The 16,795-nt window shown below is 40.2% G+C and overlaps 1 protein-coding gene across 4 annotated transcripts in view; it reads left to right on the plus strand.

Annotated features, from left to right (window-relative positions):
- IDE (insulin degrading enzyme) overlaps window positions 1-12,660 on the plus strand; it is a 70,319-nt gene extending 57,659 nt beyond the window's left edge. For all 4 annotated transcript variants that reach the window (XM_037399081.1, XM_037399083.1, XM_037399080.1 and 1 more), the window contains exons 22-25: window positions 1,638-1,699; window positions 3,071-3,143; window positions 5,097-5,164; window positions 6,368-12,660. In XM_037399081.1, coding sequence (XP_037254978.1) covers window positions 1,638-1,699; window positions 3,071-3,143; window positions 5,097-5,164; window positions 6,368-6,463 — 299 coding nt within the window. In that variant the 3' untranslated portion in view covers window positions 6,464-12,660. The remainder of the gene's footprint in view (window positions 1-1,637; window positions 1,700-3,070; window positions 3,144-5,096; window positions 5,165-6,367) is intronic.
- Window positions 12,661-16,795: the final 4,135 nt, after the last annotated feature.

The raw sequence follows: 16,795 nt of genomic DNA on the forward strand, positions 1-16,795 counted from the left end.
AGAAACATAATTTTTTTTTCCATCCGTGATACTTTGAAGATTTTAAACTTACAGAAAACCACGAGATCCAACTTGTAGTACTGTTACTGAAAACGGACTGACAGTTATTTGCATTGTGATCCTACATAGTATTTAAGTTGTGTTTTTCCATTTTTCATCATTGTTTGAAGATTTTTAATCTAAAATGCTGAGATATATTAGTAATATAGTTTCTAACGTAAAAAAACCCCAAACAGCTTTAGGTAGAGATCAGCATTTCCTCACGTTTTCAGGTCTCGACTCTTTATTCAGGCTACAATTTTCCATCTTCCTCCATAATATACTTCCTACATAAAACTCACTTTGTATCCTGTGCTTCTCTTCAGCTTTACATGCACAGTATTGAGCATGTAAATATCACAGATTTCCACAATAGCAAATACAGTCATTTTGGTTGACAATGATTAACTGAACTGGTTTAATCATAAAGAGTTTTGAATTGTTATCTAGCTTGGTCTCGAGAGAATGAGAACTGCTGACAAGGTTTCATGCTTAAGGAGAGGCTCAGGAACTTACCCCATCGAGTACTTTCTGTGTGTCCAATGAAACAGTTTCATTTTTCTCTGCCTTAAGTGTTTCTGTTTTTACTATACTTGGATCTATATTTCCTCTCTGGAATATCTGACTGCTAGCTGTAGCCATATCTTTAATATCTAAATCCCACTCAAGTTATTACTTCCCTTGATTTTTATATCTTTAATTCCCCTCTACCCACTAGTAATTTTATTTCATTAATAATTCTCTTGTCAAAATCAGAAATTCGTATTCCAGCCTGAAGAAGTAAAGGGTTTTTTTCTTCAGGTTTTTACATTTTTATTATGACTGCTTTTATGGTTTTGCTTAAAAATTTTATCTCAAATGTAATTAATTTTTGTTGATTTTTCAAAGATTTATTTTCTCCATGTAGAAATTCATATTAATGACTTACAGCCTGCCTCACAGACTTGTTAGCTGCATTATTTGTTCTCTTGCATGCACACATTTCTTTCTTGATCTTCCTGCTAAGAAAAGCAAGCATGTCTGCAACAAAAAAAACATTCTGGCTTATGCAGGAATGATATTTCATGATTAGTTCATTAAAATTTAATTTATATGAAGCGATGTAGCTACTGAGACACATTGTTTCCAGATACCTCAAAGGTTATTGTTACTTAACAGGTATGACGTAGGCACTATTCCTTACATTTATTTAAAAGTACATCCTGCCAAGGTGCATCCTACCATCCTGTTCCCTAACTGTGAATAAAAGGCATCTATAGTCAGGCTGCGTTAGAAGTGTGTAACATTGATTTGAAGATAATATGTAGAAGTAGGAGTGTCTTTTTTAGCTACTGAATAACGTACAGTGCAGTCGGTATTCTTCAAACGTGCACTTTTTTTGGTAAATCAAGTGGACTTGCTGAAGTAAAATATTCTGCCAAGCTTCCAATGATACTTCTAGTGATGCAAGTATTAGCTTGAAAGTTAACAGTGAAAGGCTTATCATTTGCAGTCAATTACAGCATCTGTATTTGAAAGAAATATACTTTGAATAAGTAGTGTGCTAATAACCAACTACGATTTGCAGACTTGTTCTAATTTTTGCTATTGTTGTGCAGATAACATTGAAGTGGCTTATCTAAAGACCTTGACCAAGGATGATATTATACAGTTCTACAAGGTAATTTAGTGATGTAGTTGGAAAGGGCTGTAGATATAACTGGATGTTATTTGTGTGAACTATGAAAGCATATAGTTATGCCTGTTTTAGGTAGATGATATGATTGATGCAGATACCTTAATAATAATAATCTTGTTTCCTGAATCTGACTTAGTTTAATGGCATCTAGCTTACTGTAAAATTTGTGGAGAAGGATTGGTTTTTGTTACGGGTTTTTTTTCTTCTTACCAGCTCTTAGTCTTCTCTTGTCTCATTTATCCTTCCTTCATGAATAAGTTAGGCAGAACAAAGGAGCAGCATAATGATGCAATAATTGTATGTTGCAGCTCAGCATGAAGTTGCTAGACAGATATCTAATATAAGCAATTGAAATACTAGGGGTGCCCCCCCCCCCCCCCCGAATAAATTGGGCCTCATTCTTTTCATTTTGTAACAGTTTTCATGGACAGTGATAATTCACTAGATTGTGAAATGTACGTAGTATTTTATTACTTACAGAGCAGCTAATAGCTCAGGGAGTACTTTGAAAAATAATGTAGATATATATCCTTGGAATTCATTATTGGATGGAAAAAATTCTGCCCGTGAAGCAGCATGTGTATGTGTGTATCTGTGTGTTCTTGTTTTTCTTTCTTAGAAGGGGGCTAGTGTTATTCCAAGTCATTTCTCTTTTGTATTCAGTTTTATTATTTTCACTATCCAAGGTCATTTTATATTAGCATCTATTTTTATGGGACAGTCTTAATGCTTAAAACTGGTTCTTATTTACATGGCACAGTGAACACTTAACATTTTAGTCTTTTTTTTTAATTATTATTATTAATAGTATGATAGCATGGGTGAAGATTGCAACAAATACAAACTTAGTAAATGGAGTTCTTGTAGCCAGCCATCGTTTAATAAATACTAACTTGATTCACATTCTGGTTTTGTAGAATTATATACTATTTTGCTTACACTAATGCTCAATACATGATTATCCAGTATTCCAGAGCAGAAATAGCTGGCTAGATTGGTGAGGTAGTCCAGCTGAGTTAAATAATTGTGTTCAGGGTGATATGCTTCCAGAAGGCCGCTAGGGATTGAAAATTCTGCAGAGATTTTAGGTTGCATTCCTGATAATGTGATAGTTAATGGCTGAATTTATGTTACTTCCAGTTTTTCTGAGTCCCAAACAGTAGATAAATTCCTTAACTTGTTTGTAAAATAATTCAAAGTACTGTATGGATGGCTCTTAATAATATTTGAAGTGACATCCCAAAATTCATCCCTCATTTTAAAGCTTAAATTAAATGCTTTCATTCTTCTACTGTTTTATAATGTCTGAGTGATACTTCCCACACCTGAAGGACTTGATGTTTTTTACTGTAGGTGCTGTTGGCAATAGATGCTCCCAGAAGACACAAGGTATCAGTACACGTCCTTGCAAGGGAAATGGATTCCTGTAAGTATTGTGCTGAATATAGCATTTAATCAATTCCTGTTCAAGCAAGTCCTAGTTAAAGACAACCATGTTATGTGATACAAATGCACTGTAAGAAGAACTCAGCCCTGGAGTTTATATATGTTTCAGAGGAAAAAGTATTTCTTTTTACAGGTTTTCTTCACATGGGTGCTTCAAATTTTCTGATTGATGTTTGTGACAAAGTTCTTCAGCCATTCTGAAGTGTATCGATACTAAAACTTGGTATCTTAAACTAGCACCTAGTTCTTCAACAGGCTATTTTAAAACAAACTTAAAACTCTGTAATAGTCCTACAGGGAAAAACAAAATTCGGATTTGCAGTTATCAATACAATGTGGTGTGGTGTGGTTTGGGTTTTTTTCCTGACAAGCAATGAATGAATCCACAACTTTATTCAAGCACTGCTAAAGGGAAAAAACCACCACAAAACAACCACCAACCAACCCTCTGGGAATGCAAACATTATATTTCAACTTGAGAAAGTTGAAGTTTATTCAGGTTTTATTTTCAAATAATCTAGATTAGCTGTGCATTGTATACTGTGGTGTTCTATGTTAGAATTCAAGAAGGAAAAGGTTAGAAGTGTTTTTCACTAATATAAATAAACAGAAGGGAAAAACCTCTATGTTGTTCTGTGCGGATTTTGTACCAGTTTTACTGGACTTAAATTCCAACAAGTAACTGGTTGCAAAATCAAGACTATTAAAGGCTTGTCCATAGAACAGAAAGAAGCAGATAGCTGTGTGCCTATCATGAAACACTTCCAGTCTCAGAATGATTGATTTTTTTATGGTACTGTGGAATTTGTAACTCTGCAGCTGAGTAAGGAAGAATTGCTTCAAAGCATCTTTCCAGTTTTCATGACTAGTCATTGCTAAGTAGAAATATTTCTAATAATTTTCCTATCTAGAGAAGACTTTTTAAAGTCTAATAATTATATTGCCAGAATGGTTTAGCATTTGCTTGAAATACTATCTTCCTAAGACAAGGGTGAGCATGGGAGAAAACCTAACAAGTGGTTACTCTTACAGAGATTACAGCAAGGTATTCTCTCCTACTTCTCAGTTGTAAACCATTTAATCTGGCAAGTGGCCTCTCTTCTGCCGTGAAAGAGAAATTGGAACTTTAATGTGTTTTCTGTGGCTCCAAATGAGCATTCTTCCAAGAGCAGGTGCCCATCCTCTAGAGAGTAACACAAAGGAGGAAGGCTAAAAAGCTTCCCAGAGAGAACCCTTCCTCTTGGAGGCAGACACACCGTTTTCTGAGAGTGGAAAAGAATCGGAAGCAGTAGAGTAGAAATCTTGGATTTAAGGAGGGCGAAGCACTTGAACTCCCAGGGTGAAGGTTAGGGTTGAAATTTGAGTATGGATGTAGGAGGCCAGTTTAAGGAATTTAAGACTAGAAGTTCTCATGGACGAGTAGATTGGATGCAGGAAAAAGTTTTGGGGGAACTGGAGTAGGGCATGCGTGGGGATGGGCACGGAAGGCTTGGGGTTGCTATCCAGAATTCTGGTACGTAGAGTAACCCTCACGTGTCCGTAGGCCTGTCCGCGCTAAAAGGTGTGCTGTTGTTGCATTGCTCTTGTTGCATACACCAATGGCATTTACTACTGTTCTCAGAATCCATGCTGAAAAACAATGTTAAGTATTCATTGATCTGTAGGTTAGCAATTTTTATTTCTACATTATAATGTGTAAGTAAAATGAATAAAAGGCACTGCCCCAGCACATGTTCTCAAGTCAAATCATGGATTAAGCTCTTTGTATTGCTACAGACAGCCATGGATATAAAAGCAAAATCTTCCGAAAATCTTATGTACAGATACTTGAAAATTAATAACCTGTGATACCTCTTATAAAAGAAAACAGTTTATTATGTAAAAGGTACTGATTAAATTATGGTCCTGAATTAATTTTGCTGATGTTAAATAGGCCCTGTTGTTGGAGAATTTCCATGCCAAAATGATGTGAACCTGGCACCAGCACCACCACTACCACAGGTAAAAAGAAAAAACACACAAAAAATCCCAGCCTGTATTCTTAATATGGAAGTTTAGTATTATTAAATATAATATATAAAATATATTTATGTATAATATGTATAAAAATATAGGGAGAAATGAACTTCTTTAATTTCATGCTGTTGTGGGGCTGACATTTCAGCTGTTTTCCACATGCATTGTTATCCTTAATAACAGGGAATTTTCCTGATTTTTTTTTTTTTTTTCCTTTTTAACAGTCTGTCTTGTTACCTTTTGTTCCTTCTAGTCCATTGAAATGAAAGCTAATAGTAGTAGTAGAGTATCTACACTGTGGAGTAAATACAGATTATTGTCTGGAAATACTGATTTGTATATGATCAGATGTGTCAAGAGAAAGATGCATATGCATCAACAATTTTATCATCTTTGTTAAAAACAAACAACAACAACAGAAAAACAACCCAAACCCAACAACAACAAAACCAACTATCTGGTCATTATCTTAAAGCTTAAAATATTAATGCATATTCCTGTCAATGTGTAACCTGTGGAGGAAGAAATTTGACAAATTCTATGCATAAAAGTATTATAGATTTCACTTTGTGGTTCAATATGATAGCACTGGACCTTAAATGAATTTTCTTGAAGAAGGATGGTAGTGTTTGCCCCAGCAGATAATTAACTTTTCACAATGCAGTAGTAAGTAGATTTGTGTTCTTATTCAGAAATAATAGGCGAGGTAATCACCATGGGTGGAGATTTCTTTATGAATTATATGTGGCTATGTTAACCATTATGACTGAAATATTTAAAAGTTGCTTTGTTACTGCAACTAAAAATAATAGCTCATTGAATTGCTATTGTTTTTATGATCTTACCTCTGATATTCAAAGAGTAGGTGGGATGTTTTGAAGTAGAATTTGTGAATGTAAAGACAAGCTCTGCATTTACTAAAGTTCCTGCCATTATTAGTAATGCAATTACGGCATTATAGCTGTTGTTTTAAATTATCTAGAGTAAATATGAAACCATTTATTTTATAAGAAATAACACTGTATTTTGGGGATCTCGTAATAATGAAGCATGAATCACTAACATAGAAAAGAGCAAGAAAGATGTTCATATGTAGCTGTAGCAAAAGTTAAAATAAAAGCAAGGAATTTCTCACTTTTCTGATCAAAGATATTGAGCAGACTTTCTCTTGCGTACGCTTCTTTGCAGCCAAGTGTGATTGAAAATATGACAGAATTCAAGCGCAGTCTGCCACTGTTTCCACTGGTGAAACCACATATCAATTTCATGGCTGCAAAACTGTGAAGAACCCCAATGGATGAAGAAATGCAAATGATCAGTACTGACATGGTTTCAGGGGACTCCATGATGAACAAAATTATTAAAGATCATTAGCATAAATGGTTCTGTCCGTTATGAAAGCCCCAAATTACTAGTCGGTTCATTTGACATTAGCTGTGTGTTAGGAATAGAGAGCATATAAAAATCAGTTGTGGTCACGTGTCATTTATATAACAGACTACCTGTTGAAAACCAAAATCAACTGAAACAATAATAATAAAAAACTTGTAGATGCAGTATATTTTTAAAATAGTATATCCCTTCACATTTTCATTTTGATAAAATAACCCTCCAGAGCAAAAACAATGGCTTGAAATATCCTCGTTACTCTTGAAAAACAGCGTTTAGTATCCCAATAATTATCTTATTGGGGGCTGGAAAGGGTGAGAAAAGTAGGTCCTTTTTGAGATGGGGTCAACAATTTTTCTTAAAAATAGGGACTTTCACATTTTTTTGAAGTGACGTGTTGAATGATACTTTTTTAATTGATCCTTAATGCAACCAACATGTTTTCTATTTAAGTTTTATGAAGACCAGGGTGGGGAGGGGAAAGGAAATTTGACAACGCAGTAGTAAGTGAGAGAATTGTCTTAATGAGCATAATTGAAGACACGGGCATGATTTTAATCTTTCTATACAGATTTGGGGACATTTTATATTAAAACTAGTAAAATGCTGGAAACACTTTAATAGTGTATCTTACTTTTGTTACCAAAAGTATTGTCCCAGTCTCTTAATACTGTCAACATTCTGTTCAGTTTTTCAGTGTTATTGTGAATTGTTTCCATTTGGTATATAAAATACTTTATTTGGTGTCATTTTTTGTTTTCAGTTGTGCGTTTACTGGTGGAGAACTCGAGCTATTTTGCCTCATTTGTTATGTTAGGTCTAAGTCCAGCAAAGTACTTAATAGTGCAAATAACTTGAAGCACACCTTAGTTCTTGACTCAAGAACAGGTGAATGTCAAATATGGGCCCTGTAGTGAATCAGATACATCATTCTGATACATCTGCGTGGGTCCTTGTCCTTCAGGAAGGCGTTGGGACAGTGCAGTACTGGGTTAGCGGTACTGCTGTAGCACAGGCTGTGGTTTAGGTTGCATCACAAAATGTTTGTTCCTACTTCTTCTAAAAAGGCTGCGCAAAACCCAACAGGATCAAGAATTATGCTGAAATACTGTATGTATGTATCTCCATAATTTAGTAAACTGGGAAAACATTCGTGGTAACTAATCTTCACCAAGTTTACTGGCTTCTGCAGAGTTGTCTTGTACTTGAGACAGTCCCCAAATACAAAAAGGTAAGGGAGCATCTTACTAATGATGTTCTCCTACCTGCTTAATGCATAAAATCAATAGTAATAATTCAGACAGGAATAGAGTATGCAAAGCACCGAAGATATAAAATCTGTTCATTGATGGTGTTACTGTGAGTTTGCTTCTTACTGAAAGAACCAGAAACCAAGGCCCTGATGTGACACGCATGTTGTCATATGTCAGAATCCCGATATATTTGATAGGGCTGTTCTTCTCCTTGAGTCAGTGTTCTTACACGGGCTTTGAAGCCAAAATAAATGAATGGTTGCCAGGGTAAGGGCCTTAAGTTGTGTTTTATCTGAGAGTCTCTTCTAATTGAATAAATGCAGTGTATTTAAAAGTTGTTTAAAGCCTAACAGTACATGTTTCAACCTATTTTTAATACATTTTTTGATAATTTGTGATGTAACCTGTTGCCAAAGAAGGGCACTAGCATTTTTTTGTAGCCCAAGAGGAAAAAAATTTAAACATATTATAACAAAAGCAGTAAAGGTGTCTCTGCTCACCACATTTTTCATGGATCCTTCACATAAAATGGGCTTTTTACCCTCTTGCATTTCACTTTTGTTTATAGTTTTCCTTTAGTAAAAGTATTTGTATTATAGATATTAAAATTTTTGACAACATATTATAAAAATATATATTTTGGGATTTAGTATTTAAACATACCACTCTTATGGTGAATAAAATGAAATGGCTTCTATCGTGTGTAAAAATAGATATATATATATATATATATTCATGGAAGTACTATCAACTCTAATTTTAACAAATTATATAAATAAATTGGAATAGCAGTGTATTTAATAAAAGCTCACAAATCACGTTTTCCAGAGGAAAAAAAATGCAGAATTTCAGAGTTCTGTGACTGGATGTGGAAACCCATGTAGTTTTCCAGCAACTCTTAATTGATTTTAAGTGTTCTCCAGCATTTTACAGTTTCTGAGTTTGATATAGCAGTAAATTTTGATAAACTCAGGCATACTAATGGGTTCATTTTAATGGATCCAAAGCTGCAGTGTCTACAAGCAATAAAAAACTACCTAGAATACACTGTAATTCAATTTTAGTGCTTGTTAATTAGTTTATGTAAGAAACCATAAATTATTATTACATAACTGTAATTTTTGCAAGTGCTATTTTAAGCAGTTGATGTGGAATTGGGTGCATGTGACACAGCCAGTATGACAGAGTGCTAGAGTTATTCTGTTTACAATAAACAATCTGAATTTAATGTTTGGAGTTCTTAATTTGTTTCATTTCAGTTTTTTGCATACTGGTAATGTTACATCTATCAGTCTGTGCATGTTTTTTATTATACAGTGTTTTGCTATCCAGTTGCTTGGACTAGTTACTAGGCTGATACAGCATTGCTGGAAAAGTATTCCCAGTCACTTTCAGGGAAGTTTCAGAGGACTTCCCTGTGTGGCATCCCACACCTTTTAAGGTAGATCCATCTGTGTTGCTCTCTGAGTGTATGAAATCTTAATAATATAAAGGTAGAAATATTTGCACAAGACAGGATTTTAATTATCAAATCTGAAAGTGTAATTTCAGAGCAGTGCTGCAGCCACACTGAATTGTGCCTAGCGCAGCTTTACAGTGTCGCTTTTGAGAAATTACTTTCCCTGATCTCTTTTTTACGCGTGCCAAAAGATTATTTTTCGAAAGGTTAGGAGTAAGTGTGACTGTTAGAACAGTAAATAGTGTCAATTCCAAATTCTGACAGTGCAAAGATACAGGTCAGCAGGTACTTCTGCTGTTCCTAATGGGGCTACTTGAAGCAATATTTGACAGTTAGCAACATTAAGAGACAGGTTTTGTCCTTGGCATTGGGAAGAGTGGTTGGTACTCTCGGTGAAGAAATAAAATGCCTGCAACCCACCTGGAAAAGCATTTGACCCTGACATCAGGGCTCTCTTTCTCCACTCCTAGTTGTTAGGGATTGGTGTAAATCTTGACTCATTGGCTTTGTCTTTTGCAAAAATCAAGCTATCCAGATTGATTGTAACGTTAGTAGTATGTGAAATCTGAAGTCCACTTCAAAGGAAGAAAGTGTGTAAGGCCAAAGGCTCAGCAGAATGGGAAATGTCACAATTAAACCAACTTGAACTCAAGCATCTAAACAGAATTTAAGGTTGAAAATATTTATGGTTTCTTAAATTAAGATCTGTAAGCCACCCCAAGGCTGTTAATGGAAAGTGCAGCATTAAGGGATATAGGTAGGCACCACACTGCCGAGCATTTGCTGCTGTTAACTTAGAGGACTCCCTCTGCAGTGATGCAATGCAAGTTCTTACAGTTCTTGGCTGTTTGTGCAGTGGCTGGGGGAGGATACACAGCTCCAAGTGGGCTTCAGGTTCCTGTTGCACTGAGCAAGGAATTGACTGGGCTTGGCCAATGGGAAACTCTAGTGAGAGGCGTCCAGGTTTAAATCCCACATCTTTCTGAGGATCCATCACCACCTCACTGTGTGTTAGCTGTCCTTCCTTCTGCTTCAGACTTCCATTACAGCTTTTCACTACCTGCTCGGCTTTCCTTTCAAGAAGGGGGAGTAAGGAATCGTGGTACTTCTGTAGTGACTGCCAAAGATAATGTAAACTTTTCACTGGAGCAGCAGCAGCTAGAACTCAGGACCCCCCTTCCAGCCCTCCCCTCCACCCGTACGCAGAACTGGGGATCCAGTGGTATGTGTGGGCTCATACATGCACATAGTCTTACTCTGATTAGAAGAGATTCCCTTCAAGAGAAGGGAATGAGGAGGTCCCCAAGCTGTGTTACTAACCTCTGGGAAGTGGGGAAAAATAGGCTAGAGAAAATTCTAATAGAAGGTGGAAATTAAGTTGATTTTTTTGTTTGTTTGGTTTTTGTTTTTGTTGGTAACTCGCACTAACCACTGAGTTGTGGTGCAGAAGAACATGCTTTTTATGTGAAGTCTGTTGTAAAGGATGAACTCCTGTGAGGGCAGAGATAAAGACAACTGCTTGTGACTTCCAGGGAGATGTAGGAGATTGATACTAATGCATTTTACATAGTTAAGACTGAGTCATTTCAGAGCATGCGCAAAAATGGTATCAGGGATATCAATGTAGAAAATGTGGGTGTGTACAAATGTTAGTGAAAGCTGAGACTGGGTTTTGAAGATCACAATTTTGGACGTGATGCCTTTTAGTGGTCTTAAAAATTTGCTGAAGAGTGTTGAAGAGGTGTGCTTGATAAGGCAGTGCTGGAACTGGTTTAAACTACCAGAAATACGTAATCATTTCACAGCAGTAGTGCTCAAAAATGGTTCATTTGGTATTTTTCAGACATTCTAATTTGCTTTGGAATGAAGTTAGTTTAGCAGGGCAGGTTTCAGCCCAGTTGGTTATTTGTGCATGTGTGTAGAAGCCAGGGAAGTTCACAACAGATTAGTGCCCATCGGTGCTCTGGAGTCAGTAAGCTGTCAGCAGGTCAACATCTCCCCACTTTATCTTTTTGTCATTACAGTAACTTTTAGCTTGCCTAACACTTGTGTGTTCCAAGCCTTCTGCAGTAGTAGGGGAAAAAAAGGTGTTTCTAACGACCAATTTACTGCAAGGGAAGTTCAGTGTGTTGAGATACCAGTATCATTCACTGGCACATACCTGTTAGGGGTGAATCTTCAGGAATCTGAAAAAAAATCCACGCAGACAAATCTGTTGTTCACAGATTTGATTAGCGTTAATTTCCAGACAAAAATGTAGGAAAACAACATAATTGTGACAATTCTGCAGCATTAAGTGTGTTTTAGGAACACAGGAATCTGTATGTATAACTTCATGTGGCATCTCCACAAGCTGATTGTTCAGTTCTGATGCTCTGTGTGTCACCTTCCAAGGCAGAAAGCTCCGGTGTTAATCTCGCATTGTGTCATGTTTCTCTGAGCAAGGTGAGGTTACCCACTGTTACATCAGCCAAAGGTGTCATTGATGTCCCTTTAGCACTGGGATGCACCGGGTGTGGGCTGCATGGGTTTTCTAGGATATTTTTTTCTGTGATTAGAACTTACCTTCTAATCGTGGCAAGCTTTATCCATAAAATTATACAAAGATGGCATTTACAGTATGTCTGAGCCCGGAGAGCCACACTGGACTGCTGCTGAAGCTCAGCCAAGTGGGAGAGGGAAGCAAGTAGGACTGCTTCAGAATTAATTTGAAAACAGGTGCTACTCAACCGCAGCAGGAGACTGATCTGCTGTTGTATGCACAATTTGTTTTTATTGCTGTGAATAATTAATAAAAATGTACCTTATGCAGCCTTTTCCTGGAAGTGGGAATATTTAAGAGTGGAATAGGTTGTAGGCTTGATGTAATTTGAAGAATGTATATACAAAGAATGCTTGTAGTTTGGATTTTCCAATTGAATTTAAGTGTCAGTAATCATTAGTTTAAAGATGTGATGAATGTGAAAATACAAAAGATTGTATTAAGCTCAATGTATACAAAATGTAAGTGTGAGCTGGGGTGCTTGCCCACACAATGAACGACTTAATAAAAATAATGTTGAAATGGAAGATAATGCTTATAAATTGAAAGCAACTAGCTGCATGCCATTTTGCACTTGTCTGATAATCATGTCTATCCGTTATGTCACTGTGTATAAGTTACAAATTCCTGTGAAAAGGGGTCATGTGTTATGTCTGTAAACTACCAATGCACAACTGTGGTGCTGTATAGCTAATAATTGTATTCAGCTTTTTAAAATGTTGAATTGAGTAATTAAGAGTGAATACAAGACCTTGTTTTCAGGACAGTTCGTAGTGTCTGAACAATCGTAAGTTTCTTTTAGCTCTGAAAGCAACAGAATAAAAGTAGGAGAATCTCATTAATTTTTTTAGCTCTACATTCTCTACCAAACAGACAGACAGACACACACACACACACAGGCAGTTGAGATAATTATTAATTTCAAATTAATGGAGATAATAACTAAATCCTTAAGCTGGCCTAACAACTGGAGTAAATGTGTTGCCTTGTGGTGTGTTGATGGGCCTAGATTATAAAATGCGTATCTTAACAATGGTTTGGCATAGACTGATTAGTAATTTCAAATAATCTTAAATACTGTTGGAATAGCTTAATAGTCCTGGAAGTCTTGTAACATTCATGGATTTTCTTTAATTTGAGATCCGGATGCAGGGTCTCTGTCTTGCATAGAAAGAAACAGAGTCCTGTAGTTTAATAGCTTGTTGGGGTGAGCTTTAATTTGGCAATGTTAGATCTTCTGTGACAGAAATCTGTTACAAAGGTGCTGGTGGAGCTGCCTCGCTATTCCCCAGGAGTCACCATCCACCGTGCAAGCAAATAAATAAACCCCAAGATAACGTGTCTCTACATTTGTAAAGAATGCATTTGCTATGTAATAAATTGATCACTTTCTCTTAAGCTAAAGTAAATAATAGACCTTCTTAAAACTGTGTGGAAAGATTTAATATTTCTGGTTGTGCAGCAGCTTAGGAAGAGGTAATTGTTCACAAAATAGACTGCAACACAAAATCAAAATATATGTAGACTTTAAACTTTTTCATTAAATAAGACTATAAGGGATAGTACAATCAGCTTAAACCGTTTTACTTATTCTGTTGGTAATTTCTGGTTTATTGAACATTCTGAGGTGCCCTCGTAAGTGATACCGCAGCCGTACTGGCCACAGCGTGCGCAGTCCTGGTAGCCGGGTAGTGCAGAGGAGAGACTGCACGGTTTGGGAAGGTGTGAAGGGGATGGATGGTGCTACAGCATCCGGGGACCGACAGCAGCCTGTCGACCGCGGAAGCTGAATTTAGAATGTTTCTTCCTGGTCCTGACGGTGTGAATGGCTGAGGGCGGCCGGAGGGAGGGCGATCCCGTCGTTGCTGGCCTCTCCCAGTCTCGGTGCCTTGGGCAAACGGTGAGGTTCTGTTCCACAGCAGTTCCAGTCTCCTACTCACCCGATCTTTCCTTTTGTTCAAGATATTATTGTTACTACCTTTTCCACGACAGAAAGGACGTTTAAATATATCTCCTCTTTTCCAGTATTTATAGTGCGCTAATTAGTGCCGTTTCCAGCCAGTTACCTGTGCGGCCAGGCACCAGCTGGGGGTGCGTGTGGGGAATCACCTGCCCCATCTAGTCCCGGTCTGCGGAGCGAGCACCAGGACGGGCTGTTCTGGTCATGGTGAAGGAGACTGAAAGACCTAAAGCTGAAATTTTTTGGCCCCTTGTTGAGTCTTTAGAGCTCATGCTTCCCAAAATATTTTTTGACTTGGAAAGTCAAGAAGTGACTTAATTGACAGTAAATACCAAACTCTTCAGTGCCATTTTTACATTAATAAATTTAAGAGTAGGACTGCGTGCTTAATTTGCAGAGGAATGTTCAGGTTCATCATGTCATGCATATTGCGTAATTAATTCCTGCTGTTTGACAAGGTGGGGGTAAGGGAAGACCAGGAAAGGAAGAATTCATTAGTTTTGTTTTGTTTTCTTACCTGTTTTGAATTTTTTTTTTTTCTTAATAAATGCTATGCAAAAGAAGAAATCAATTTCGTAACTTAATTTGTAGAAAGTGGCAATTTTTTAAATGGAGAGTTTTAATTTTCACCGCTTGGAAAACCGCATATACTTGAGAACAAAACTGCCAGCTGAAGTGCCGGGCCAGGAGCGCCGCAGCTTTGGTGGCGCCTGTAGTTAAAGTCCTCCTCGGTGCTACCACGCGGCGGTGGCCGGTGCTCCCCGCAGCAATGTGCGGGGCTGTGCGTCTCGTCCTTCTGCATGAAAATAATTTTCTTCGTTCCGCTGAGGAAAAGCGTGTTTGTACGATTGTACAGAGACAGATTTGAAGAGAAGTTTAAATGCTTAATCGGAGGAAAATAAATCACTGTAAATCGCGGCGGTGGACCAGGCGTGTGCTTTAGGAGGCGCGGGGCTGCGGGGCCGCTCGCCTGGCCACGTTCAGCACCGCGCTCGGCGGCCGGTGCTCCCCGCCCGTCTGCGCCGGTGGCTGCGGCGGGGGGCGCGGGCGGCCGCGGGGCGGGGGCGGTGAGCGGCGGCGGGCGGGGCCGGGGAGGGCGGGGCGAGGGGAAGCGGATGGGCGGGGCCGGGAAGGGCGGGGCGAGGCGAGGCGAAGCGGGTGGGCGGGGCCGGGAGCCCGCGTGCCGCCGGCTTGGGCCCGTGCGGGGGGGAGCTGCAGCCGGGCCGGGGGCCGGGGTGCGCGGGGCAGCATGGCGGCGCTGGGGCGCGGCGGGCTGTGGGTGGGCCTCTGCGAGCAGCGGGGCGTCACGGGCGCCGTTATCTCCCGGCGCCCTCTTTCTTCTTGGGGGTGTCCATGAATTAACGGGGGGTTGATCTGTGGCAGCGCTGAGTGCAGCAAAGGCAGCCGCGGCCCTGCCGTGCGTTGAACGTGCTGATGCCCGTTACGCTGAGGGGAAAGGCCGCACGCACCGGGCCACGGGCATCGCCAGTGGGATTGTCTGCGCTCACCGGCGCTGCCGACCCCCGGCGCTGCCCGCCCCCCCCGGCTCGGGGAGGTGGTGCTGCGGGGTGCGCGGCCCCTCAGGAGCCACCGGCACCCCCGGCCCCTCAGGAGCGGCGGCCGTTCCGCCTCGGCGCCGGTTTCAGGGAGAGCGGCATGCAGGGGGCGGGGGGGGCAGTGACAGACCCCTCACTAACGGGGGAAGAAGGAAGGTTGCGTGGGCTGCCGTGGTTCTGGTATTTCCAGCATTTGACATCATGGGGGGCTTGACAGTGAAGTGCGTGTAGTGACAAGGACACACGATACCGCCAGGGCGGAGGGCCACGGGGCCTGTCACGTGCGGGACGTGCCAGCGAGGACGTGTGCGGCTGCGCGATAACCGCCGTGCGATAACCCCTGCGCGATAACCCCTGTGCGATGACCCCGTCGCTGGCGCTGGACGTGTGGCTGTGTGATAAGCCCCCGTCACTGGCACTTCCAGGTGCTGGAGAGCAGCGAAGTTGCTGACAGACACACTCTGCTCCAGCCTCTCATGGTAACAGACCTCCACGTCTTCCACCCAACCATCCCCTCGCCTGTCTCTGGGTCCACGTCCTTCTCCCCTGGCCAGTCTCAGTCCTCATCTCGCCCATCTGTCACCACCCTCCTTGGTGCGACCTGTGATCTCCCGGCACCCTGAGCCCTTCCACAGCTCCCGGGCTGTGTGTCACAGATAACACCCACTATCTTTTACCCATTTTTCTCAATGACTGCTCAGTCCCCAGCCTCCTTGTCCCTCATTCACTGCGCCTGTTGTTGAATCCACATTGTACCTTTTGCCTTTGAGTAGGACAGCCTAAGCGAGGAAGACATTTAGCGCTCCGGAGGACAGGCTTTCTGCTTTCAGGCCCAGCTGTACAGCACTGTGGGCAGTGATAAGGCACTAAGACCCATTTATTCTCTTAACGTGGCCCTTTTACACAAGAAACCCTTGGGAAATTCCAGTTCAATTTCACCAAATCCCAACTGAGCAGCTCCAACGTTCAAATTTGCAAGGGGCCTGGGAAGATTATTCATACAAGTCACAAAAGCCACCACCTCAACCACCAAGCTGAAGTTCTCCTTACCACCTTATTTTTAGTTCCCTGCTTCAAACTTTGAGACTGTTGCAGACCTGCAGCATTTTCCCATTAAGTGACCAAACTATCACAGAAGAAATCTTCGATAGTTACTCACTGTGGCCCCAGAGGATGGTGTTTAAAGTTTGACAAGGTTCTCAGCAATTGGAAACGTGGTCTTATTAAAGGAAACACCAGGCGACCTGGTGGCGGGAGCAGGCTTCCTGCGTCAGGTGCGAGTGGAGGAAGACGAAGGATTTCCTTGCAGAGCTCTGTAACTTAAGGCTGACATATCCTTGAACAGAAAGGATCCTGGATGTAAGCCTTCCAAAAGTTTGTACTAATAGTTCTCCCCCTGTCGCTAGACTTTCTCGGCTGGAGGAAGTCTGTGAACACATCGGTATGTGCAGTGAGTG

The sequence above is a fragment of the Falco rusticolus genome, chromosome 9 (assembly GCF_015220075.1).
Source record: "Falco rusticolus isolate bFalRus1 chromosome 9, bFalRus1.pri, whole genome shotgun sequence".
NCBI lineage: Eukaryota > Metazoa > Chordata > Aves > Falconiformes > Falconidae > Falco > Falco rusticolus.